Source organism: Malurus melanocephalus, unplaced genomic scaffold, assembly GCF_030028575.1.
Source record: "Malurus melanocephalus ecotype Western Australia unplaced genomic scaffold, MMel_1.1 scaffold_361, whole genome shotgun sequence".
NCBI classification, from domain to species: Eukaryota; Metazoa; Chordata; class Aves; order Passeriformes; family Maluridae; genus Malurus; species Malurus melanocephalus.
This window is the reverse complement of record NW_026623593.1, coordinates 525,552-551,713: the sequence shown is the minus strand read 5'-3', so window position 1 is coordinate 551,713 and position 26,162 is coordinate 525,552. Positions and strand designations below refer to the sequence as shown.

Here is a 26,162-nt window from a genome sequence, read left to right as displayed (position 1 = left end):
ATCATATCACATTATAGCTTACTATGCATTCTTCCCTGAGCACACTATGTTTTAAATTGCAAAATCCATTTTTATTTTCTTTTTCATTTGTCACCTCACYACTGGAAGGAAGGTTTCCTGGAGCGTATTCCATTGCATGCCTGGCAATATCAAGCCTGTCTTCGATATATTAGTATTAAAAATTGAAGATAAATGATTACATTTACATGAGGTCAATGAGCAAGTACAGAAGATAGAAAGCCTACATGATTCACTGTATCTTCTGCTACAAAATTCTGGGACTTTTTTATGACAGTACAGATACAGTAAGTAAGCACTTAGCAGAGAATAAACTCATTTTTAAGTACTCCGATAATTTTCGGACAATTTGGATAAATAAATCTGATATGAATATGTCTTTTTTGTTATCTGTCATCTCACACAGCTGCACAGTGTTTAGCCTTTCATAGTCCTTCCTGTAACTCAGCCACGTGGAGATGAGGCACTGATAGATTTTCTCTCTGAGGCATTGTCCTTTTTAATTCTGAATAAGTACACCACCCAATCAATGTATACATTTACAACATGCTTATGCAATAAAGCTTTAAAACTGGTGCAAGCATCTTACAATGCTTTGTCATGCATGTGTTCTGGAAAAAAAAGAGTAACATACTTGTAAAACATGTATAAAGCAGAAAGGCTGAGCATGCTCTGCAGGACTGAAACACTTTTCAGGAGACTAAGGGAGAATCTGTAAATATTTAACATTGCTACAAGCAGAGGGATTAACAGAGTAGAGCTCTTTGATCAATACTTGCAGCATCATGTATTATTTCCAACGGGCACGAACAGCAAAATGCTATTTATTGACTCAAGTATGCTACACATCATTGAAGTTTAATAAAAGCGGGCATGAAATCCTCTCTTGATCAGGAGTAAGCCACTGACCTGACTSTAGCCTAATCAACCATTTCTTGCTCTGCAGTAGCCCTTGATGGTTCCCAGACTCATTTTTCTGGGAGTTTTCCAAGACATAAGCAAATCCAGTCTCTGACATCAAGAGATTAAAGTATTAGATAGTTTAAGATTAAATTAAATAAAACTGATGCAACAGAAYGATGCAAGTTTGAGTAGTGAGAGGCCAAAAAGCATAAAATCATTTGGGTTCATAGACTAATTAGGACTTCAATTAGGAGTTCAGAATAAGAAACATTTTTGGTTTACTTTTCTAGCTWATAATAAGAAATAGTTGGGCAGCTTTTGCCCCAATTTTATTGTATGCAGTGCTATGCAAGYCAAAAAAGAACAGCAAAATGAACACAGCTGCCAGATAGAAGAGAGCTCCTGCTGGGGCAAACCAGAAACGACCCAATCAAACCAATGCTCTGCCTGCCACAGACAGTGCTCCATATCCAATACATATAAGGAAAATTCCAGCAAGGATACTGTAGATATCTGTGAAACAAATTGATGGTAAGAAAACATTGTTTGTCCTGTCATCCTTAGTGTCTTAAAATATATTGCAAGATTCTCACTGATTAATCTCACTGGGATACATRTGAAATTACCTAGCACTACTTGGGAAAAGTCAACGTGTGAACCTCTGCTCTTTTAAATTTCGCGTACTTCCAGTAGCTGAAACACCTTGAAACAAATGGCATGATTCCCACCCTTAATGCAAAACCCTATGGCACATGCAACTGCYAAGGAAAAGCACAAACAAGGAATTCACATCAGTCATTCCTAACACTAAGACCTTTTGAAGATAAATTATTGTAGTCTACTGTCCTCTGAGTCCGTTCCAAATCTCCACCTTTCCTGTTGCTCTAGAGTGCAATGTTTGCCGTATTTATTATAAAGCTTGGAGTAGATAATACACCAGATAAAATCCCATAATAATACAAGTGTATTAGTCTAAAGTACAGGAAGATATACCTGCACAGGGGCAACCCAGACAATAGATTCCGAGTCCATATGAAACCCTTTTCCTCTTGATATCGAACATGCATGAATTAACCTCACAACAGTCAGCACCTGAAAATTGTGTTTTCCTGCTACTGAAGAGACCAAACTCTCACTCAAGTGCAAGGAGAGGCTTTCCAGCACACAGGAGCTCAGCTGCCTCCAGACCCATCGGCTCCCAGGGCTGAGCTCATTTCCCATAGTTCATAACCCATATTCGACACTGCTGAATCTAAACCTGTGCTGCTTATTTGGAACTAGGTAATCRGAATAAAATGAAATAACTTTTCCTCAGAAGGGAACTCTTTCAATTTTCCCTTCACAGCTGCACTTTCTGTTACTCAATTTCAAGGAAACCAAAGTGACTGAATGCACCTGACCTAATCTTTTTAAAGGGCTCATATACGGCTTTCAATCTCTTCCTCGCTGACTGACACTGCATCACACCCAGGAAGCAAAGAGGAGCTTCCCTTGTAAACTCTGAATAAACTTTTCCAGTAAGTGTATTTCAACTCTTATTTCTAAGAAGGAAAAAGGTTATTCAAGTAGACAATTGCTACTTCTGAATTTCATTTAGCATAAACCTCTCATGAGKTTTCCAAGTGATACATGTCAAAAGCTAAATGTGAAATTCCAAAGAAACCATAAACCACTTACCTAAAATGCCATTTATTGCCAAAGAATGATTCTGGAAGATAAATCCTTAAATGATCATTTTATATTTTCTTCTTTTCAAATATGGTCCTCCTTTGCCTGACAAAGCATTTTGAGTACTCTTATGCAGCTTTTCTTACGGTTCTTCAAGTGCTATGATAACACTTTATGATCGCTTTTAACAATCACACATAATCCTAAACACCTATCAGGGATTTCAGAGAACAAATTTCAGCTGTCACTGAAATAAGTAGTCACCAGCTTCAAAATGTCACCACCTCAAGCTACAAGACTGACTTGTTTTCTACATCTGGTTTAAGAGATACAAACAACTCCGCCATGTTACAATAAATGAAACCAAATAAAAAAGTGCAATGGTTGAAAATACTGACAGAGGAAAAGAAATKATGAAGGGAAAATAAATAATGAATGATAAAAATAAAGGTCTTTTTCAGCACTCCAGCCAGCCCACAAGAACTCCTTAGGACATCAGATGGATATTCTCTTGTCTGATAGCACGACTGATTCACAGAATACATTGTAGACATAAATTATATGAAGTGATGAAAAGAGAATGAGGAGAAGATGATATATGCACTTAAAGAGGAACAAAGGCATTAGGAGTAAGTGAAAATATCCTGTAGGAAATTTCTAAAGGCACAAAAGAAATTAATCAGAGAGACTCAGGGAAGCAAACAGTGTCTGCTGAGGTAGGTGATTAAAGGCAGTCCATAGGTACACATTCAATAGACAAAAACCCAAGGAACAGTCATGAAGATGAACCTCCTCAGCATGAAACTCTTTCCCACCTTTTTTCCTTTTTAAATATGAATTGTGTACATAAATGTGTGTAAGGAATTTTAATGAGATGTACACTTTAAATGTATTAAAATGAATTATGCAGAAAAGCAGTAGGAGAGCAACAGATGTACAGATTCAAGGGTGACATGCTTAGTTTCACTTGATGAATGTTTGTTTTGTTGCTTTGAAAAATTAATGYAATGAAATATTTAAAGTGAACAAGAAAGTTTAAAATTAACTTGGGGGATGGATTACTTCCTTACAAGGACAGGGTTTTATTAAAGAAAGTATGCTGCTAGCATTTGAATCAGGACTCTATGAACAACCATTAAAATAATCTTGATATTTTGGGAATGTCTTACAGACAATGTGTTTTCAAAGCATGGTATAACACCTCTTTTGGACCATGAGGCCAGAGAACAAAGTCTTCACAGCAAGCTTGCAGGGTGGTGTTTCCAATTTAGAAGGCAGTGATATGACAACCTTTAAAAACTCTCATGGGCTGATAAAAGACCAAGGCTCTCCGCTGGTCCAAAAAAATTCTGGACCACTGCTTTTACCTATAGCAAATAGAGACAGTAATAATTCTAGAAACMCCATTAACATTTACTCATCTATCTTCCATGCACTTAACCAAATGAAAGAATTAGAAAATGATGAGAATTCCTTCCATCCCTATTTCTGTTATTAAAAGTGTCTGTTCTCTTATCTAGACCATGATTTTCTGAGGTTTATATTAAGCAGCGAAACTTTCAGTGGTCTCTACCTTTGAAAAGCATCTCCAGCTATTTAAATTTAGGTATCTACACCAAAAGGACATCTGAAACCCAGACAAGAGGTTGTCTGCCTTGGCTCTTCAGCTTTCCTTGGAAACAGCTATGAGGGAATCCCRTATGTCTGCCTGATTCCTCATTGCAGACTGCATAGCCTATTGAGAAAAAGCAAATACCAAGCTTTTGACTTCCAAAAGCCCAAAGTCAAATTCCACAATTGTAAATAAAAATGAAGCTGTAATGCCCAATGGAAAGTGATTGTGAATGAAGCAACAAACTGGAGTTATTAATTTTGCCAACAGCACCTCAGGGAATCAGAAAATATTTAGTTTTTTCAAAGAGAAAGCATATTCTTGATAATATCCAGCCTCTCCTYCATGAGAAAATTGTTCATGTGGCAAATAAAGGAGAACAGAGGAGGATATGATGACATAACTTGCATGCCAAGCCTTTGAAACGATAGCCTCATGAGAAAGAASATGAATCAAAAGGATTCTTTGATTTTTCCTTTTTAAAATAAGACCCTAAAACCTCACATTGTCCAGTACTATGTTCTTTACCATTCAGAATGGCTGGAAGCCAAGAAATGCAAACTAACCACGTATGAATGATACRTGTCAAGGTTGTTCTGCAAAAACAAAAGAACTTTCTGTGGCCTAATAATGTTCCCTGACTCTAAATCACCTATGAAGAGATCGTTACCGATAACAGCACCAGCAGCAATGGAATACCTTCTGGGTAAAAACATTTAAATTGTACAAGATGTGGAAATTGTACTATTTTTGTAACAATTTAACCTCAAGCCTTATCTGTGTATCTGATAGACACCCTCACTCTCCCCTATATCTCAACCCCCTCTTTACAGCATTAACCCGTAGAAACACATTTTCATGGTGGACTTTACCAAAAGCTATTTTACTTCCATGAAAATTCAATTAAACAAGAGAGTGCAATTATCTGTTTACTGGCAAACAGGCAGTCCACATTAGTTCAGCTCTGCTTTGCTGAACAGTGTTCAACTGCTCAAAGCATTCMCATGTTTCATTATGAGATTTCATCAGGCTCCCACACCATGGCACAGAAAATGGAATGCACAATGCCCACTGCTCTCCACATTCTGGCTGCAGCTTAAAAGCTGACCGTGCTCTCTACAAAAACTGTTCACGAGAATAGCAAAGGTTAGGACAGCTTCGTGCATTTATGGTTTGTATTATCCACATCTTATCCAGGCTACTTCCCCTCTTTCTGTTTTTAGCATGGATAATTGAAAATTAAGTTTCATGGCTTTGCTTTTGCCTCACTTCAATCACAATGCTTAAAAAATCAACAATAGATGTAATATTTTATACTCTATTAACCGCATGCAGCCTTACATCCTGGTGTAACTCCCCCCAGTGCACACAAAGCCACCCTGTCCCTGCACGGCTGAGCTGGCATCCACATGCTGATGGCACAAGATACATCTGACTGAATTGCCATTTAAACCTGAAACTCCTGATGGAGCCAGAAAAAAGCCTTGATCCTGGGAAATGTTTCAAGTGAGCTGTCCCCCTTCCCAAAGCAGACAGATCTCAGATCTGAAATGTCATGCACAATTACCCTAGAGTCTTTTACTCTGAATCTCCAAATACCTCCTGGCATTATGCAGGCTCTCCTCTTCCCCCAACAACTTCAGGACTTGATTTTAATGAAATATAAAGATTTTTCTTTCAGAAGTAGTGGCTAAAATGAGACCTATGACTTAGTATAGGGAAAAAATATTACAACATTGATTTTTACAAATAARCAGAAGAATGCAAACTGTTAGGAAACAAATAGCAGGAGTGTCTCAGTATGCAGGCCATCTAAAAATTTCCAGGCTGCTTTTTATTCAGTTGGTGCTTGGGGTTTCTGTAATGAAGACAAAACATCCCTCTTTGTGATGKTCRAGCAAAAAACCACGGGCWTTTGGAATCAGATTTGTATTGTGGYTCAATATYRTGYATTACAATTGCTGTATYGTGCTTGYRTTGTGACTTCCAGATATTGCTAYATGAATCYTAGAAATCAAAATCCYATAGAACAGCAAATATCTTCAAATACATTTGCCATTGAAACACTGAACAGTCGTGCTGCTTTAGACCTGTTGGAGAGATCACAGTTTGCCAACAGGACTGGCAGCCACCAAGTTTCCTCAGCACTACAAGGATGAGGAGGTCGGTGAATTTTGTGCCAGCAGAAGGGATCTGTGTTTCTGTGGGGCTCAGGAAGTAAGGTAGTATGGCAACTCATGGTCTCAAGATGTTGTTTTGGTGGCCACATGCAGGGCCAACCATCTCAGTGACCATCAGAGTCAGCAAGGATCCTGAAGCAAGCAGGATTGAGGAAAGCAGAGGCTGCTGTCCTTTGGGCAGCATGCCAAAGAGGCACTTCACTGAGCCATGGAMTGGATCACTTTGCTTGGCAAGGAAAGGCAACAGATTAAGAGAGGGACACCAGAGACAACATCTTTGGCACGAGTCACCACCACTGCTTGTGTAAATGATGATGGGGAGGACTCTGTGAAGTAAAATGACAGAAATGAGCCCAGGGAGGTGGGCTCACCAGAATTCCCCACAGACACATGTTCCCACCCTCCCACTGTGATCCGGTAAGAGGGCTGGTCATACACATGATGAACGGATCAAATTCACYGTGCAACATCAATGACCACTAGTGCTGGTCTGAGATGGGAATAGAAAATMACTGAGGCTCGTCCTCCTAGGAAGAGAAAATGGGCACAAGTGAGGTTTGTGCTCAGGAAGTTGAATGAATGATATACAGATGACCACAGCCTTTTYAAGAAAGCTGATGAATTCAACACAAAGGACACCTACAAGGTAACAAGGCCTTTGCTTTAGAAAAACAGCACTATCAGTAGCGTGGAGCACCTGTTCGTGTAAATGGAGTTCCCTGACTTAATCCAAAGAGTGTGAATGTCATGGAGGAAATGTCTACAAATTTCATACCCGTATAAAGTACAACATAGAGGCAGCTAATAATAATACGAGAAACTTGGGGGGGTTGAAAGCAATAGGTTTGAGCTGGCTTCGAGCCACATGTTCCTCTGCAGTGACTGGGAATGCTCAGCATCATGATAGTGAGGCATAAGACTGGCCCTGGGAATCATGTTTTTATTGAGATTCTGCTGTGCAAAGCGATTGCCATATCATGCTTGTGTTGTAGTTCCAGCTTGTTGCTGTATTGCTCTTCTAAATCATAATGCCACATGATATCAAGTATCTTTAAACAAATCTGGAACTCATCTCGTGTGAAATGTCTGCAGAACAAGATCAGAGAATATTAGACTCTGACAAGCAGAGTCTCAGGAGGAAAAATGTTTTTGTGGGCTGTTAAAATGATACTACTTAGAATCTAGAATTCAGGGATTCCAAACTTTACCCTTTTTATTTTTGTAATGTGAAAAAAACAATAATCACAACAAAGAATATAAATAGAGTAGATTAGRATCTTTTCTCTCAACCAAGCAGTAAGAGCCATGGGAAAGCAGTGATGATGCCACTAAGTGCTTATTCCCCAGCATCCTCTTCCTGTGAGCTCACAAACCCAGACATTCTCAGAACTGTCATCTCACTGCGCAGGAGAACGAGCAACAAATTTAAAGGCAAATACGGGTGAGAAAAAAGGCATTAGGGAAAAAAAGAGGTGAAGTCCTTTACCCAGGAAATTAAATCCAGGCTCTGACAAAAGCCCTAAGCATGTTTCTAGTTTTGGCAAAAGCGGAGATGAAGCATCTTAAAGCCTTTTTTTCTGTCCGGAATAGAGCTTTGAGATTTTCAAACAGGCAACAAGCAATTGAAAAAAAATTAAATTCACAGTGATTTCACAGCAAAAAGAATGAAACCAAAGACCAAACATTAAAAGAAAAATCGATCTGGATGTAGAAGTCAAGGGACTTGCTAAAAACTGGATGTTTTTAAGACTCATGCAACTTTTAAAAGCCAGCATAGAAGAGGAGGAACTGTTTTAAGTTGATAGATGCTTTTGAGCTCTTAACASAAGAAAACAGGAAATACCTAAGGAATTGTTATTTTGGTTTTGGCAGATATTAGGGACAGACCTTTAAAGTGTCACAAGAGCAAAAGGATATCCTCTTGAAAGGAACACAAGTCCTTTTCTGAGAACTAAGCTCAGTTGCAGAAGACCATAAAAATGAACTAAGGCAARTGAATGTTAACATTCTTGGCTCAATTCCCCAGCCAGCTCAGCTGAGATCTAATTCTGAAACACAGGTATTTCAGCACAAAAGCATATACTAACAAACTGAAAGTGGGATGCAGATGAAAGATGCAGGCAGCAGTGGTCTCATAAACTGCCACACAATGGTAAAGTATCAGGAAACTTAATGCCTTAAAATGGATTACCTATGAAAACAGATTTATAATCACTAAAACCAAAATAAAATCCATCAAAACCATCAAAATGAACACAATCTGACTTTAAGAAGAGTTAATGAGCTTGAACTAAGATGTAGGATTAAAAACCAGATTTCTTTGAGCTCTGCTAAARTACATGAAAAAGCTATGCATTAATTATTCTTATTATTCTTAGCAGTCCAAACTTCCTACATGATATCTTCTCTTTTTTGGTCTCACCTCCACTTCCAAAGAATGGCCAAAGATTTTTCTGTATATTATTCTGTGAGCCAATTAATTTATAAGATGGTCAAATATTAGGGACATTGGATGGAATGGAAACAGATATGCATATCAAACAAACAAAAATGTCCAAAGTATTCCAAGTATAAAAAGAACAGAACTGTTTTTACTGTAAGTGGATGTCAGAATGCCTCTGAAGATTTGGCCATTCAGAGGAGTTCTTGGCTTGTTCAACCAATTCAGGTAAATTGATTTTGATCTATCCAAATTTTTGAACTTTCATTTATCTTTAAGAAAAAGATAAAAACCAGCATTCCAAACCTTGGCAGCTGTTAGAAAATGAACTTTGCTCTCTCACCCAGATGCCCTTTTACTCTTTATATAGGTGGTTCAGAGTCAGGAGACTACTGCTATTCGGGTAAAAAAAAAAAAAAAATCAACCATTTATTTAGCATTTGAGTAGGGGTTATTTAAGTATGTACTAAGAAACCTTTCTCAATCAAGGTCATCAATGAGATTTCACAGAGAAAAGAAACTCTATATATGTATATTTATACACATACACAGTCCTGTGAGAATCAGCTTTAATGGAAAATGGGCTTGCCAACAATTCTGGCATGACAGGTGGGAGCACAACTCAGATTTTCCTAGGTTATTGGACTGTATCTTCTTCTACAAAAAGCAACAATGCAAGGCATATTTAAGCCAGCCTATTTCACAWGTATCAAAGCTCAAAAAGCCCAAGCAAAAGCAATATACCAACACAAGTAACTGTCATAGGGATTTAGYTCCAATGACACAAACTTGTTATCAAAAGAGGTTATCAGAAAACAGAAGGTTTCTGTCTAATCTGTCACAYGCTAAAACATTAAGCAATTTTGACTCTGCATTGAGAAAAGGACACAACAGCCAGGCTCTAGKTTGAAGTCATTGGTGCCTGGTCTGCCTACCAAGAGAGGAGGAATCTGTGCTGTGTCATCACCCAGCAAACCCTTCCTTCAGGAGCAGATAAGTGACAGGATGCAGACTGATCCAGTGCTGCAGGCACAGGACATGGAGATGCAGGGTTGTATTTACAAGAAGTTCAGTGCAGCTGAGGCTGCTCAAAACCCATGGAGGAAATTTTTGAAATGCTGGCATAAAAGAGATGATGACAGCAAGGCACTGCTAGCTGCAGGGAAAACACACTGCACTCAACCTGCTGGGAGCAGGAAAGAGTGATGGACAACCATTTTGTCAACTGAGATATTCTCTCCGAGGTGCAAGGAAAGTGAGATGCAATCAGCTATTCTCCAAGTAATTGCTTGTGCAGATTAAGCTGGTTCTTACCAAGAAAGCAGCAGATTAAGAAGCACTAAAAAAACCCAAACAAAATGTGGGCTAAACCAAAGACTAAATGTACCATATTCCTAAGAGCTGAACTCCCTCACAGCAAGCATGATGTGTGGTTCCTAATAAAGGTCTCTGCTCACAGGTGCAAGTAGGACTGACGAACTTGGCATCGTGTCTTCCCCTGATTAATCTTYCCCTGCCACATTCCTCTTAAACACCACATAAACCACTGACAGACYCCAGTCCGGAATCCATCAGCTGTGTTGGATTGCTGAGTTACTTTGATTTCTTAACGAGTGTTTGTAAGTTCTGACAGCCACATTTCRTTTTATTAAATGTACTTGTGCTGGCTAAAGCCTTTCCCAATACCTCCTTAGGGCACTATTACAGGTTTCAGATTGAGACTGGACTGCTCGGGACTCACTGTGTTCCTGGAAAAAGGGCTAATTACAATGACAATCTTGCACAGCAGCTACCACTTGTCTCTGCCTATATTTTTTCCCTGCAAAAGGTTAGAAGCATGAAAATAAATAGAATTAAGTCTGTGTTTGTTATTGGAAGATATGCAGCAATCAGGCAGAAAGGTTTTCATGTTCACTGCTAGGTACAGGATCTGATGCATGAGAAATGGTAATGAGATAACAAATTAGCCATTGATTCAGGCACATCAGTGATGACTGAAAGCCATTATGTGGTGACTGCTCTTTTTCTGGGGGTCTGTTTGAAGTATGTTGGTGGTCCTCATGTATTTCCTAGGAGAAGAACATCTGTTGAACAAAAACCACTATCAAAATCAATATAATTTGCATCTTTTTGAAACCTTAAAGGAAGGGTGGAACGTTTTCCTGATCCTGAGTTGATCTTTTTCGTGTGACAAATAGAAGCTTTCAGCTTCCAAGTAGTTTTTGTTGGATGAAGAAACAGTTTTATTTCCCAGGCCAGACAGTCTGGCTCTAACTATTAATTTTCATACATTTGGTTACATTAATGTTGATTAATGGCCAATAGTTTCAATTAAGCCTAAAAGACCTTGATACCTAAGTATCCATGCAAATTAATGGGACTGACATACCTCTCACCCAAACTAGTTCAAAAAATGTCAAAAATRTTAAATTAGTAACAGATAATAGAGGAGTAATATGGAACCCACTTATAGAATAAGCCTCCTTTATGTCACTACTCTGGCATTCAGAAAAATCTTCTGGAATCGATGACCATACAAAAGGATCAGAACAGCAGAATCTTTATTCAGACCACTCCTTACATTTTTAGGGATGCTGAATATTTTTTACTCTGCCCACGCCAACAAAGAGGCAATAGCTTGGGGGAAAAAAAAAAGCTGTAAAATTAAATTTAAGGTGCATCCCAACCCCAGTATCTTAAATATTTTGTACCAGCAGCCTGGGCCATGAGATACACAAAAACACTATTTTTGGTTGAAATTACATGAAGGCAAAACATATATAAATGAAAAACTGCCTACCAACACTTTAATCACAAAAAAAAAATGCATTTAAGCTTTTGAATGRCTGTTTTCTTCTTACATTATATGCAGTATGCTGAAATAAAAAATCATATGGAAGATAATTGCTCAACCTAGACTTGTATCCACCATMCACCTTGAAACTGCTTAACCTCATAAGGGAAAGGGAAGTTTCTTGGTGCTTCTGCTCACATTCAACAATAATACTCTCTGCTTTCAAAGATTCCACCTCACTTTTCCCTGGTTTTTGTTAGAGCCACCCTTGGGGCTAGTCTGAAACAAGATAAATTAGAGATTAAAATAAGCAATGACATCAACTCCTACATCAGTGAAATGCAGGGCTCTCACAATATATTCACTYATATCCTACCAGGCTTCTTTTGAAAATTCCAAATGCTGAGGCTTTCATTACAACGTAATGTTAAATTCTGCTGATGAAGGATTTCTTGAAAGAGAACACTTTGAAGAAAAGGTGCTCATTCATGGTGCTGCTACTGTGGGTGAGGTTGGAGGGGGGAAACCAGACAAGAATACAGTTAGGAGGCTGCTGGGTCATATTTTCTTAATTTGAAAACATATTTCAAATTATTAAAGTATAAGCTCTGAACTAAGAAACTTCACATATGGTCACAAAAGTTACAGTATTTACTGAGAGGGGGACAGAGGGAGAAGGAAGRAAATAGGGGAGAAAGGGAAGAGGGGGAAAAAAAAACCTGGAAGAAAGAAAATGAAGAGAAAAAGGGAAAGGGAAGGAAAAAGGCAGAAAAAAAGGCTCAGAATCAGTGAATTCATTATGAAATCAGTAACCTAATTGAGAAAGATGCTGATTGCATTCAATGAAACAACAGTGTAACTGAAGAGCCACCCATGACAACTGGGATATATTTTTTTAGTTGTTTTGTTTTTTTTTTAATTTCTTTTGTGGTTAAATTCTGCATTTTTTGAAATGTAGAAGTCTTATGTGAAGTAAGGATTGTCAAACTTGGTGTTTGAAAAGTATTTTTTCATACCATATCTGTGCAATCTAAAAGTTAAATTACTCCTTTGCCCTTTTTCCCTCAGTTTTTGCTTTCTTTTTCTTTGCTGAGCAGCAGCAATTCCAAAAATACTATATACAGAAGGATTATATACTGGGTGGTAGGGTAAAGGCTACACATAAAATGCTGCTTTAATGAGCTTTAACAAAAAGGACAAATGTAAAATCAGATATCCATCACCTTTCCCCTCCCTCTTGATGTCTCTTACATTGTAGAAGATAAATTGCAGACACATCATAGACACTGAGGCAGCCCAAGAAAAATGTAGGCTGCTTTGCCCTTCTTTCAAGTTCCTGTGATTGAACCTGGGAAAGACCTTTCTATGATCTTGTGATCAAATGCTGCCATTCAAACAAGAATGGCTAAGAGAAATGGCTAAGAAATGGGGCTTTTACAGCTGCTCAGCACTGCTGACCAGCATAATGACATTGCTGCTTTGACAAACAAACAAAAAAATCAAATAGAATCTTAGCCTCCTGCTTTGTCAGTGCTTTCAAGGCTGAATTGCTTTTCTCTGTTTTGCAGTACCATTCGAGGAGAAGGGGGAGAGAGAGGGACTTCAAGTATGCAAGAGGCTCCTGGTATTCAAAACATATGGAAAAGTGAGACAGAGGCTTCAATTAGGCAAGAGACTCCTGGTGTTTAAAACATATGGAARCTGCTATTGTGATACCTCTCATCTTTGTCTAGATGGATCTCAAAGGGAAAGATCTTCACACACTGCTTCAGACACTTCATGTCACTTCATGCTCAGGGGTAAAGGCCTGCAGAAGAGTCCTCAGTGCTCCTCTGGTGCCAGGGACACGTTTACTTTTGGAGGGAGGAAGAGACTGTGTGGCAGAAAGGCAAGGATACAAAGGGAGAACAGGCCCTGTGTACTTTTTCCTCTTATATGTCTTCTTTCCCATGACACTCCCTTTCTCACTTCGAAGTCCTTTCTAAAGGCATTAGCACCAAATTTTTCTTCTTTTTTCTTAAGCATCAAACTGTTTAAGGACACACCAAGCACCTGCAGGATGACTTCTATACACAGAATTACTCAGAAGTTTGGATACAAATCCATCCTCTCTTTCCAGCTACCAAATTTTTCACACGCACTGCCTGTGAAAAGGATTTTGTAGACAACTCTCCGATGGGACAAATCCAGCTGAGAGCCTCCATGAGGCTGTCTGCCACCCAAGGCAGCTTGAAGSCACCTCGTCTGGATGTTTGTTGATTTACAGCAGTGTTCCAAAACATGTGAAAAATCAATACTCCAATTTTATTGGGACATCGAAAAGTCCATTCCCTAAGGTTTCCACTTCTGGCTGAAATACAGATGCCCAAAGGAGTGCGTCAAAAAAATATCTATTTGCACACTGTTGAGCTTCATTAAAACTTTTTTGTTCAGCTGAGTTGGGATTTACAGGGTAAAGGTTCAGGCTGAAACATCTGACATAAATTTMTCTACACTTTGAATTTAAAAGTGTTCAATGTAAAAGAAGTGGAAAAGTATGAGGGAGGGAGGAGGAAAGGAAAAATTTTTCTGTGAAAGGCCTGAAAGGGAAATAATTTTCTTCAGTTAAAAAAAAAAAAGATCATGCAAACCACTTGCTGGGAATTATCATTATTGAGCATAACACGCTATGAGCTCAAGTGGTTAGTCTGTGCTCAGCCTGGCTCAAGTTGGCTTTTTAAATGAGTTTTAAACTAGTTGGCTCAGGTGTGACAATGCTATACTGCAGCAGTAGGGGCTKCAAAGCAGATGTACTCCATCATTTAAAGTGTCCTGAAGGGACTAATAAAGTAATGCAGGAGAAGAAGAAACAGGAGGAGCTGTGCCATTGCTGGCCACAGCTGATGCAAAAGCAGAATTCCTCCCTGAAATGTGAATCATGTACAAATGACATTACAATGTTACACATTGTTTTATGCTCTGATTTGCATGTTTTTATTTATTTGCATTGCTTTGTTTTAAATTGCCAGCCCTTTAGACCTAAACAATCTGAAATTCAAGCTGTGATTCTTTCTGGCTCATAAATTTTGCCTGCCATAACACCTGCGCGACTCGTCTGTCTTGTCTCGGATTTTACAAGTGCATCCAAGGAACAGCACTGTCCCTGGACCAGAAACTTGTCGACACTTCTCCTGCTGATGTATGAGGCAAGACAGAATTCAGTGCACACACTCTCAGCTGTGCTGGTTATGCAGCAGTAGCATACAGAAGGGATTTTTCTGTTCATAAAAAAATATATCCACCATTTCACATCAAGAGAATGGATTTTTGGAACTAGRAGATTTACAGTCTTAAAAGCAAAAAAAATGCTTATGAGTTAAAAGGAAAAAAAAGTATATATTGAAATTAGTTTAGATAAACTGTGGCATAGTTCATTGCCACCAGATATTACGAATGATAAAGGAATGACTTCTCTGTTTATACTGCAGACTTTTGGAAATCTTAGGAAAGATATGACAGACAGGTGGTACTGTGACAAGAAAAAATAAGGAATAATAAACTTTTTTTCTCATTTATATGCCATATTGTTCTTTTTCATTCTTATAAAACAAGTGAAAGATTTTAATCCAAACTGCAGYAATGCTATTTTATACATGATGACCTGAATTACTGTGATATCACAAACAACCTGATCTTACAAATTTTTTGTTACTTCTAGTTAAAAAGTAATAAAACCCCCCCAATCCTGCAGAAGACTTTCTCCTTAATTATACAAAAATAGATTACAATATTCAATATTTGATCATATAGCTTTTGAAATACAAAAAGATATGGTTCTTTTCCTAGGAAGTTACAGACCCATGCAAGATCAAATGAAAYACAACATGAATATGTAGTAGTTCAGATCTTTGAGACTGTCCCCATCATCAASAACTTCATATATTTCTGGAAAAGCAGGTTTTAGATGATGTCAGCATTCTGTCCTCTCACAGAGCTTTCCTCATGAGCTCAAATGACATGACTTAACACTGATACACCTCCTAATATCTTAAATATAAAATGGCCCAGCCCACATTTCTCCAAGAAATGGGTGCATACCAGCTACTGGGGATTACTAGGTAAACAAATAATTCTGTATCCTATTAACCAAAGGGAGTCTTTTTTTAATTAAATGGAAATGAGAGAAGATTGTGAGCAGATAGGAAGTTTTCATTTTTGCCTTTTGGAGAAATATCCCTTGCCTTTAAAGAAACTAAAGAATATACAATCTTAGAGATCCAATAAATCAAGGAAATTGGAATGGATCTTTGCATCATAACACGGAAATGCGTGCAATGAAATCAGCAGCACCTACAGAAATGTCAGCACAGCAAGGACAACTGAAGGTTACATAGACATAATTCCGACGCAATTTTTAAAAAAAGATCTAAAGACAGAGAACACTGTCTTGTTCAATGGTAGAAAATGMTACACTTCACATTTGAAATTCTCAAGAATGACGTGAAGCAAAATCAGATCATCAGATTTTAAAGGCTGTCTTTGAAAGGAAGGAAACTTGAAAGCCCAAGAAACACTTGATTTCAATTTGAAGTCCCAAGCTACTGGAAATCTATTGCTGAAGAGTTGGYACATGTTGGATTAAATACAAATTTATTGATGTTTGGCCAAGTACCAGAAGGAGGGCAAAGCCAGGAACCTGTGCTGGTGCTGTGTGACAGCCATGGGTCTAAAAGGGACAGCAAGATTAAGGTTTTGGCCAGATTATAGAAGCCTGCAAGAACCAAAAAGCAAAGTCGTGGAGATTGAACCAGGGAACTGCTTTCTAAGTAAAAGGTGTTGTTTTTTCTAATGGGTAAACTCAGTACCCATTCTGTAGTCTCTTGGTTAGAAAGTTTGTCTTTATGACCATCTTCTGCAAAGTCTATGTGACCTTAACTATTACATGATGCCTAATAAATAAAACTCTTATTCCCTAAAGAATTCTTACTCCCTCTGTACATAACACCCAGGCACCTCTTAACATCCAACAGGACCCAGGCAACAGAGCCCATTCTGCACCAAACTGTTTGTCAGAGAGACGTGAGCTTGGGATGGCATCTGCCCATTGCTGAGGGCATGGGAAGCACCTGGGGCCAAAGCAGGATTGGGTTCAGCAGCCTCATGGTCATCACCAAAACTCAAGCAGAGTTAAMGATTTTAACTGCTTGTCAAAGATGWAAACTTTGAAAGAAGATGAAACCAACAGAAGTTAAAAGAATGTTCAGAGGGTTCGTGATGTAAAAGAAATTTCTGCTAAAAATGTGCTGAGCTTGTGCTTTTATGGAGCACAGGAAGTGAAAGATAACAGCAATTCCATAAAAAAAAAGACARACAGAAATTGGAAACAGGAAAAATAAATGGAAAATTTGTTAAATTATTATTTTTTACAAAGGTCTTTACATGGATCATATTTTCTGATACAATGAGGAAGAATTTCTATAGCACAGTCAGCAGATAACAATGAAAGTATTTACAAACCTGAATTCTTAGATGGTAGACAATATAAAAAAGATTCAGATAACTTCAATATCATACGCATGAAAGGAAAAATGTGGAGGTTTTTAATAAAGCCAGTTTCCAGGATAACAATATGTTACTGTTAAGGATAACCCCCTTTTTTAATCTAGCTTCACTGAGTATTACCAGTTGCAAACCAGGCAGAATGCTCTTCATTCTATGTTCTCTGTAGTATTCAACAAATATTTTAAGATAACTACAAATCAATACCTAGTTTATAGTTTTGGCTGCTGTTTTATCTAGTTTAAAATGTTAAAAACATATACGTATATAGAGACAGCTAGGTAAATGCCCCAAGGATAAATACTTGAAAGAGTTTTTCAGTGTTTTATGCAAATAAATGAACAGATAATTAAATAAAAAGAGAAAGCACCAAGTGGCATGGRGTAAAAAGTTACCAAACAAAACATTTTAAGTTCATTCACTCAGAAAAACAGTTTGCAGCACCACTAATGACAAATAAGATWGCATTTGTTCACCCACTAAGAGAAAAACAGTGGAAAATGTTGTTAATATCCATCACACAGATAATCCTCAACTGGAATACTGTTTTCTCATGACCATTTTAGCCACAATATCCTAGAAAATATGTTGCTCCAAATAGAGTATTCCAAGTTCTAAGCCTTCTTCTATGAAGTACACGTTAACTATTTGAATCTATTTCTTCATAATGGAAGAACCTGAGAGATATCCTAAAACAATTGTTTAAACTAAGGAGAGTGGCAGAAAATATAATTTGATTTTGGTGAAATGAGTCCATAAAAATGCAGTGCTTGGAACTCTTTCAAGAATAAAAAAGAAAAAATAAAGAATAAAAAATTATTAACACAAGATATGAGGTATTTGCAAATATATCTGTACTGYTGCAGATAATTTCTTTCTATTTAAGAGGTTTTACTCTTAAAAAGTAAAAGTCAGTATCAAAATGACACAGTCACTGTTTTTTTGTGGGGTTCTTAGCCCTCTTCTTTCTTTTTGTCAGATATCTGTAGTTAAATTATCAATAAGAAAAAGAGGATTCTTGACTACGCAATGTAGCATTCATGTGTCTTACCTGATTTAAATTTTCTCTGAGATAGGAACTGGSCCAATGTCCTCTGACAACCCAAAGTATTTACAAAGCAAATTGAATTTAGGAAGTACTATAATGACTGGAAAATTCTGTGAGGGAGCATAATGGGCAAACCAGCAGAGGATAATTACTGCAATTGAGGCATGTTCCTGTGAAATTCCAGAGAGAAAAGTAAAAACTTGTTAAGTTTTTGCATTTATTCAAAAAGAGAAAATTAAGTTATCTAAAGACATCCAAGGATACTGTGAGAAGAACAAAAACTCAGTGTAAATATTGTACCCTAAACTTGCCCATCCAAAGAGAAGCCAATTCTGGCAGATGAGTTAGGAAGTTTTAATTGAATTCAGTGATTGCAAAATGTCACAGACTAGCAGGATTCCATATAAAGTCTCCTATTAACTAACCAAAATAGATGCAGCACTGAAAGACTGAGAGTGAGCTACCTTAATTATCAGTAGTGTGCTCTTCACATCTTGATGGCAAACTAGGGTGCTACAGAATCCTTTTGTTGACTTCCAGAGTGACCGTACCAACCCTACACATTCAGCCCCACATAGGGTTGCACTCTCTATAGGATGAAAATATACCCAGGAGGCCCTGGTCTCTTTATCTCAGAAAGGCAGGGCTAAAAAGGGAAAATAATAAAAAAAAAACCCTCACAAATAAAACCCACTAAAATAACAATCACTCAGAGCTACTCAGAATATTTATGAAGTTCACATGGAATCTGCCAAGCATTGAGATTTTGCAGATTTCTGGAGACGGCTGTGCTTTCTCAGTCTGAAAGAAATGCAAAGATATTAACTAATTATTTATGGGACAACCAATTATTTTGTGCTGTACATCTAAGACTGAACATCATGAAATGATTATTAGTTGAACAAAGAGGACAGTGGAGCAATTCCTGGAACTGAATGGAATGAAGCCAAGGAATGGGATGGAGAAGGCCCCTTAATGACATTAATTCACTAACACAGACACAGGGATGGTCAGTTTACCTAGGCACCATACAACTGACCAGCCAAATGTTTCAAGACACAGAAAATAACCTTTACATTGGGACTGGGTTGAAGGAGAGGGGTCTGGAGTTGCAAGGGCTCAGTTCTACAGTTTTGAAGAAACAATAGACAGCAGTAATCGAATTTATAAAAGTCAGAGAAGGATGGATGTGTTTTTTATTTCAGAAGGTGCAGAGTACAGAGCCTCCAAAGTTTCCTGTGTGCCCTCCCTTCCTTGTGATTGTGACACTGCTTTCCTGATGTACCATTGTCCTGGGTCAGCTTAGATCTGTGACTCTTGGCTAGACTCAAACATCCAAGCACAGAACAGTCACTCTCTTTTAACTTTTTTCTAACTTGCAACAATAACAAAGAAACCCAAACCAAACAACAACAACAAAAATTTAAAAATTCCAATAGCATTTACATCTCATTTGCCAAGAAAAAAATATAGTTGAAGAAGAGTCTGTATTCAAAATTAATGTTTGAGATAACTCTTTGGGAAGATAAAAAACTAAGTCATGGCCCATGGTTCATTCTGGGATGAAAGCCAGAGCCATGGTGACCTGCCTTTCTGTTCAGCATCATGTGAAAGCTACCTACTCCAGTCCTTCTTCCATCATGACTTGGTAATCAGGCAAAACTGCCCCTGAAACACATTAGCTTTTTATCCTCTAAACATGCTGATCTCACAGACATCCCACAGGATGCATGGTGACACATCACCAGGATCAGACCTCAGGGAACCCAGCTGGAGAAGATGGCATGGATGTGGGAGAGCTGCCAAAAGGATTTGTCTGGTCCATAATCCCACTKCTTCAGGCCAGTAGTACATGGCCAGCAGCCAGGCTGATTTCTTTCTTGATGGGCCTAATGCACCTTTCTATTAAGTGGCAAACCTGATCCAGAACATTAGAGCTTGGATGAAAGGCGTGGACAAAAATGAAAAACCCTTTCAGTTCACTGCTACACCTGAAAGAAATCCATCTGAAAATCCAAAATCAATGTAATTTAACCCTAAAAGGATTGATCCATTTTCTCTCTCAGTAAGATCAGGGTTTGAGTAGCAGAGGTTAATGACAGATATTGTTGCATATTTCCGCTAATGTTCTCCGGTTCTTCATTTTTTTAACTGATATCCATTACGAGGTCACAGTGATAAACTGGAGATGATTCGCCTGTGCCAATTACTGAGATGTTGGGAGGATCTTTTTCAGTCCATAACCATGATATTCCAAGTGCACTAAGAGACTTGATTTTCCTTCATACAGGACACTTTTATCTTTGCTGAGAGGCCTAAATACAGGTTCATAGCACAGAAATACAAACTGAGYTCAAGCCTTAACAGTAATCTATGACAAGAAGAAACTAGGAGTGAATATTTTTTTGCACTGTATCAAAGGTAAATGATCCCTTGAATCAACCCAACTGCTAAGGTGATCATGTTTGTACCTTGGCTTCTCAAGAAGAAGAGGAATGAGTACAACAAATCTTTTAATTATGGATTTAAAGAGAGTCCTACTCTAACAATGAGGCACAAATAGTCTCTTCTGTGTGATCCAAATACCCTATGACAAGTTCTAATTATCTGTGTTTGGAGATACAAAACCTTTCTGTCTCCCAAAACTTGAGCACAAAACGGGATCTTACAGATACCTCGTCCATAGCTGACTGAGTTCAGTTAATGGTTCAGGGACTTTGTCCCAATCTGCATTATGTCATATCTGCATCTGAACAGTACTCAGGTAAATTAAAATCCTTCACAAATAGTCCTTGCGACCAAATACCATCTGACAACRGTCATGAGAGAAACATAGCAGACAATCTTTTCACATAAACACCTTCTTCAAGAAATTAAGAGCTGAATCATGTCCTTTGAGAAAGCATCAAAAGTTACAGCCATTAAAACCCATTTTCAGTGTATCTCTTGGAACAAAAGTAAACAATCATGCTATCTTATCAAGACTCCTGTTTTGATGTTTGACATTGCTCATGTTGAATATCCAGTACATTGCTGATTATTTTAAAAGTAAGAAAAAAAGAAGAAAAAAAAAGAAAACATTTTTCATTTTATAGCTTTCCATCTTTACCATGCAGCTTTCTATCTCAAGCAGTCTCTGTAAGAATATTCTGCATTATTTCTGGATTTAATGATGTGTGCTCTCTGAGACAACTGGGAATGTGGCCATGGAGCATGCAGCCCTATAACAGCGAAGTCGGACTTACTGGTTCCTTGCTATTCACACTCTTTCCATTGGGTGTTGCTGTGATATTGAACAGATTACTGCTGGGGCTCAAAGTGTGCACACAGAAAGGCAAGCCAAAGGTTAAAGTTCTCTGCTTATGTTGCTCTGCCCATTGTTCTAAGCAGCTGAAGTTTGCTGAACTTCACAAAGCTGGTGGTGTAATTCATTAGCTGGTGCTGAGAAAAATTGTCAGTGACTATGTTTGAAAAAGAAATCTTAAAATGGAGTCTYGCAGCTTGTACTAAAAGCTTTATATTCTTTCATGAAGGTGATCTGACTAAAAATTATATGTACATTGCAGCATTCAATTGCTGTACACTGGAGCTGTGCAGATGGCTTTCTTTTAATTAGAGTATTTAGTACATCTTCTGCATAAAGAACCAGGCAATGAATAAGAAGAAATTTAATGAAAGTAACCAAAAAAGGAAATACTCTAAAGGAAGTTAGCGGGGAAAAAAAATAGAAAAGGGAGATAAGAACTTAGGACACAATTCTCACAAGTATTTCCTGCTCATTTAATGCAGCTCTTCAGACAAGTGAGAGGAGAAATTGTTGCAGATTTGTGGCCTTGGGGAGGTCTTGTCAAGCAGTAASTATCAAGCAAATGATCACTAAATTTTGCACAGCTGATGGACACACRGATGATAGCTAGAGATTTGAAAAGCAAAATAATAGCTGGAACTTTCTTTCAATGTGGCATGGACACACCAATGAATGTGTTCTGTGGGCATTGTGACAAAATGTCAGGATTTCATTAAGTTACGGCAAGTAAAAATGATATAAAATAATTTAATATTTGAAATTTCCTCAGTATTAACAGCTACTGCTGTTAACAGTAACAGTAACTAGCAACACCAAGTAGTAACTGTAATGAATATAAAGCTTCTACAACCTGAAATCCTGGGTATTGTATAACCTATAATGAAGATGCTAAGTTAGTTGTATTCCTGGTCTGTTAGAAAATCATCATCATTTAGTTATGTGGCCTCTAGTCTAATTGGAAAAGAAATAAACCAAYATTCAAAAGGAAAAAGTACAGTAACGCAACACAACTTTTATATGTTCTTAAATTTGCTGCTGTCAGGCATAAAATGCTTAAAACATACAAACCTGGGCAAGAAAGTTGCTATGGGTCATAAAGGACAGGCTTCAACCAGGGAAGTTACGTGCTCTCTTGGCAGGGGCAGTAATTTCAGCGATTTTCACGRTAAGATGTATTTCTGTATCCTAATTTCTTCAGTGAATTTTAAATTCCATAATGATGACTAGACTTACCTGGTAGACCGGGTGGGGTTTTCAGGTATTTGCCATTAAAATGCTGAATTACTACTTCACATTTTTCTGTAGACTCCATTCTGGAAAAGAGAAGAGAATGGAATATGGGTAGAGGCAATATGTATTACTAGACTGCTATGGAAGCACTCAGTCAGCAAAAAAAAAAACACCAAAAAGCAGAAGGAGAAAAAAAAGTAAAAGCACAGATGCTGAGAGAAATCTTCAAAGCTGTTGTTGCTGATTTCTGCAGAGAAACTGGTTGAGCCCATTAGGACAGAGCGTGGCTGGTGAGGAGGACCTGCCATCCTCCCCGCCTGCAGCTGCGCTCCCGGCTGTGTTTGAGCGCAGCCCCATCAATGAACAGTCCCCTTCTGGCTCCAGGGCAGCACCAGGAACAAGGGCGCTCTTTATGCTCTCATGTGCTGCTTGGAAAGCCAAAGGACACGTTTCTAGATTCCTTGTGCACCCAAAAGAACTTCAAATGGCTTAAAGAAATGAATTACGGGATTTGGAGAAGAACATGGCAGATTAAACAACAATTATTAAGGATTACAATGTTAAAAAAAAACAACTTGCAAAGACAGACTTTATAGTAAAACCAAAGACAATGCATATATTTTTATTACATCATAAAGCCAAATTCTGGSTGAAGACAGTAGTTTACATGTAACACTGGCAGGGGAAATGCCTTACTGTTCATCTTCTGTGAGTTTAGGATACCTTTCAATGCTGAGACATTAAAGCATTAACAATGAATTAGTACGTGYATTTTTGAAGAAATGTCGGGAATACAAAGTTACTAGTCAAATCCCAAACCATGATTAAACCACATCTGGGAGTTCACCATTATTTCAGATCTTACATACTAGGCCAGAGAAGGGTTTGCTTTGCTACAGAAGAGGTATAGAGACTTTGAAAAGGGGAATGAGAGAAATGGAAAGCCAGTCATTTCCTAGAAAAGTTGTGTTTAAAAACCTTGTTCACTGCTCCTTCAATACACCAGTGCTTATCTCTAGGTATTCTCCTCAAAATAACTCTGCTGACATATATATTGCTTACTTCTCACCWGTCTACACCATTTTAAAATTAATTTATCCACTACCCTTCCTGTCAAAGAGTGGCTCACATACAGCAGCAGTTTGTCTCCCAGGATACAATTGTGCCAAACTCCAAAGGACCACACTGCACCACCCAAAAAAAAACCCCAAAAMATAACCAACCCTGCTTTCCCATTTAATAACTTTTAGGAAGTCGGTCTATTATCCAATTGTTTCAGGTGAAGTTATTAAAATATTCCCCTTCCAGGTTGTATCACTGTGTATTATGTGGGCTGGGCTATTTCCACAAGCACAAAAACAGCGACTTAGATTGTTCACTTTGGCTTCATTCAGATTTAACTAAGCGAATGTCTGCACTGAGCCTTTAGAGACTCTTGTCTCTGAAAGAATAAATGCAATAAAAGTCTRTTTTCTGTAGCTGCAGGCACTTGGTGTCAAACCATGTTATGTTGCACCACATAGCAGTGACAATTTCATTTTAATACATGGGGTACATTTTAACAAGCCAAAGCAGTCCCTGCAAAGAATGCAATATATAAGCTGCCAAATGAAAGAGACTCAGTGCACTTCATGCGTTTTATGTGGGAAGAGAATAAAAGTGAAACCCACAGTGTTCTGGGATAAAAAGGCCATCATTCGAATAGCACTCTGAAAAAGAATGTGCACATTTTCCTCTCAAGTTTCACAATTAACGGCTCTCAAATGCCATTGCCGGCTATCTGTAATCTGGCACACGCTTCGCTTGAAACCGACACTGGCATTATCGACTCAGCCTGAAAAGGCAGCACAATAGACAAAGCCCTCTATACATGTTCCCCTCAGACGTGCTGCTCAGAGTAACAACTGCATCCATCCATTCTCTGCCCACCCTACCTGAGCCCTTCTGTGCTTTCTGCAGTGTCCCCTGGGGGTGGACCTTCCTCCCAGCCAGGCCAAGGCGCACCAGGCAGCCACTAGGATGGCATCYATTCCAGAGCCACCAAAATATGAATTATAATTTACACTTGTCCACAATACCCTTTTTTTCAGAAATAACCCTTTCAAATTGTGTTCTTCAGGATGATTAGCTCACTGACTGACTGGGAAAAATTAGGGGTGTAGAGCAACCAGATATATTAGCAAAAATGTCTGATATTTACCACAGAAAGACCCTGGTTTTAGTTTAGTCAAAATTCTKATCAATATCAACCATTTGGGTGGCAATGTCTGTGACAGGCACCTACACAYGAGCTGAACCTATCAGCACACATTGAATCAGACATTAACCATTCTTTTATTGTTTTATCCATAAAGATGAGCTGTATCTGGGCAGAGGCCCCAAAAATACTTTTCTTCCGTCCACATTAATAAATTCCTCCTACTTTTCCTTCAGAAAGCTGTGGCACTCCTCTGCTTTAAAATGTGCTTTGAATTATCCTTCTCATATGAGATAGAAAAGTTTCAAAGTGCTGCTAGAGACTATTATTTAATAAAAATACCACTAATGGAATTGTTACATGTTAAAAGTTGGACTCTAGGGCATAGATTTTCAGCTGAGCACAGGCAAACCTGGGAGAAGAACACAAATACATTTTTTTAAAATATTGGTGTTCCTTTCGTGATTGATAGAACAAAAATATGACAAATAAAATATTCTCGATAAAAGATGAAGATCTTAGATGCTTGAAAACTTCCAATGAAAGATATAGATTCAACACCTGCTGGAAAGGGCAGGAAAAGAGCTTCACACAATAATAGACATTTGGTTCTAATTAGATAATTTGTGAAGTATCTTTTTCAAATTCCTTTTAACTGGGTATTTTTGGTGTTTACTCTAAAATAATAATTCATGTTTAAATATAATTTGGAGATAACTATAATGTACCTGAGTATTATTTTGAACCAGGGAATGCACTGCAAAAATAAAAAAACTATCAAAGCCATAAGCTTTTACAATTTTTTTGAAGGTACAGATGATGACATAAACCCAAAGGAACTAATAAAACCACGATAATTTATTTTTACCTGTGTCTATATATCTCCCAGTTCTCAAAACTAAATTTTAAGGATTGACAAATTAAGTTGTTTGTTCTGGAAACTAAGTTGTAAGGTTCCCAAATACAAAATAAATAATGATACTGTCTATATTCTATTCAATTTGAAAATAAGGAAATTTTAAAAATTCTGAAGGGTTTTTAATTCTTTTTTTCCGAGTTATAGTTTATAAACGAAAGACAGTTCAATATGAAAAGCAAAAGAAAAAAAACGTCCGAAGTGGTGGATGCTTAAACAAGCAACAGAACCAAATATTTTGATGTTTGCTTTTAAATATTTATTTTAGATAATTTAAAAATTTTGTGTTACTCTCTTTACAGACCACAGTG

At 37.9% G+C, this 26,162-nt stretch overlaps 1 protein-coding gene across 4 annotated transcripts in view; it reads right to left on the bottom strand.

Annotated features, from left to right (window-relative positions):
* RBMS3 (RNA binding motif single stranded interacting protein 3) overlaps nucleotides 1-26,162 on the bottom strand; it is a 660,983-nt gene that overhangs the window by 116,504 nt on the left and 518,317 nt on the right. For all 4 annotated transcript variants that reach the window (XM_057378472.1, XM_057378474.1, XM_057378473.1 and 1 more), the window contains one exon: nucleotides 22,742-22,821. In XM_057378472.1, the coding sequence (XP_057234455.1) occupies nucleotides 22,742-22,821 (80 nt within the window). The remainder of the gene's footprint in view (nucleotides 1-22,741; nucleotides 22,822-26,162) is intronic.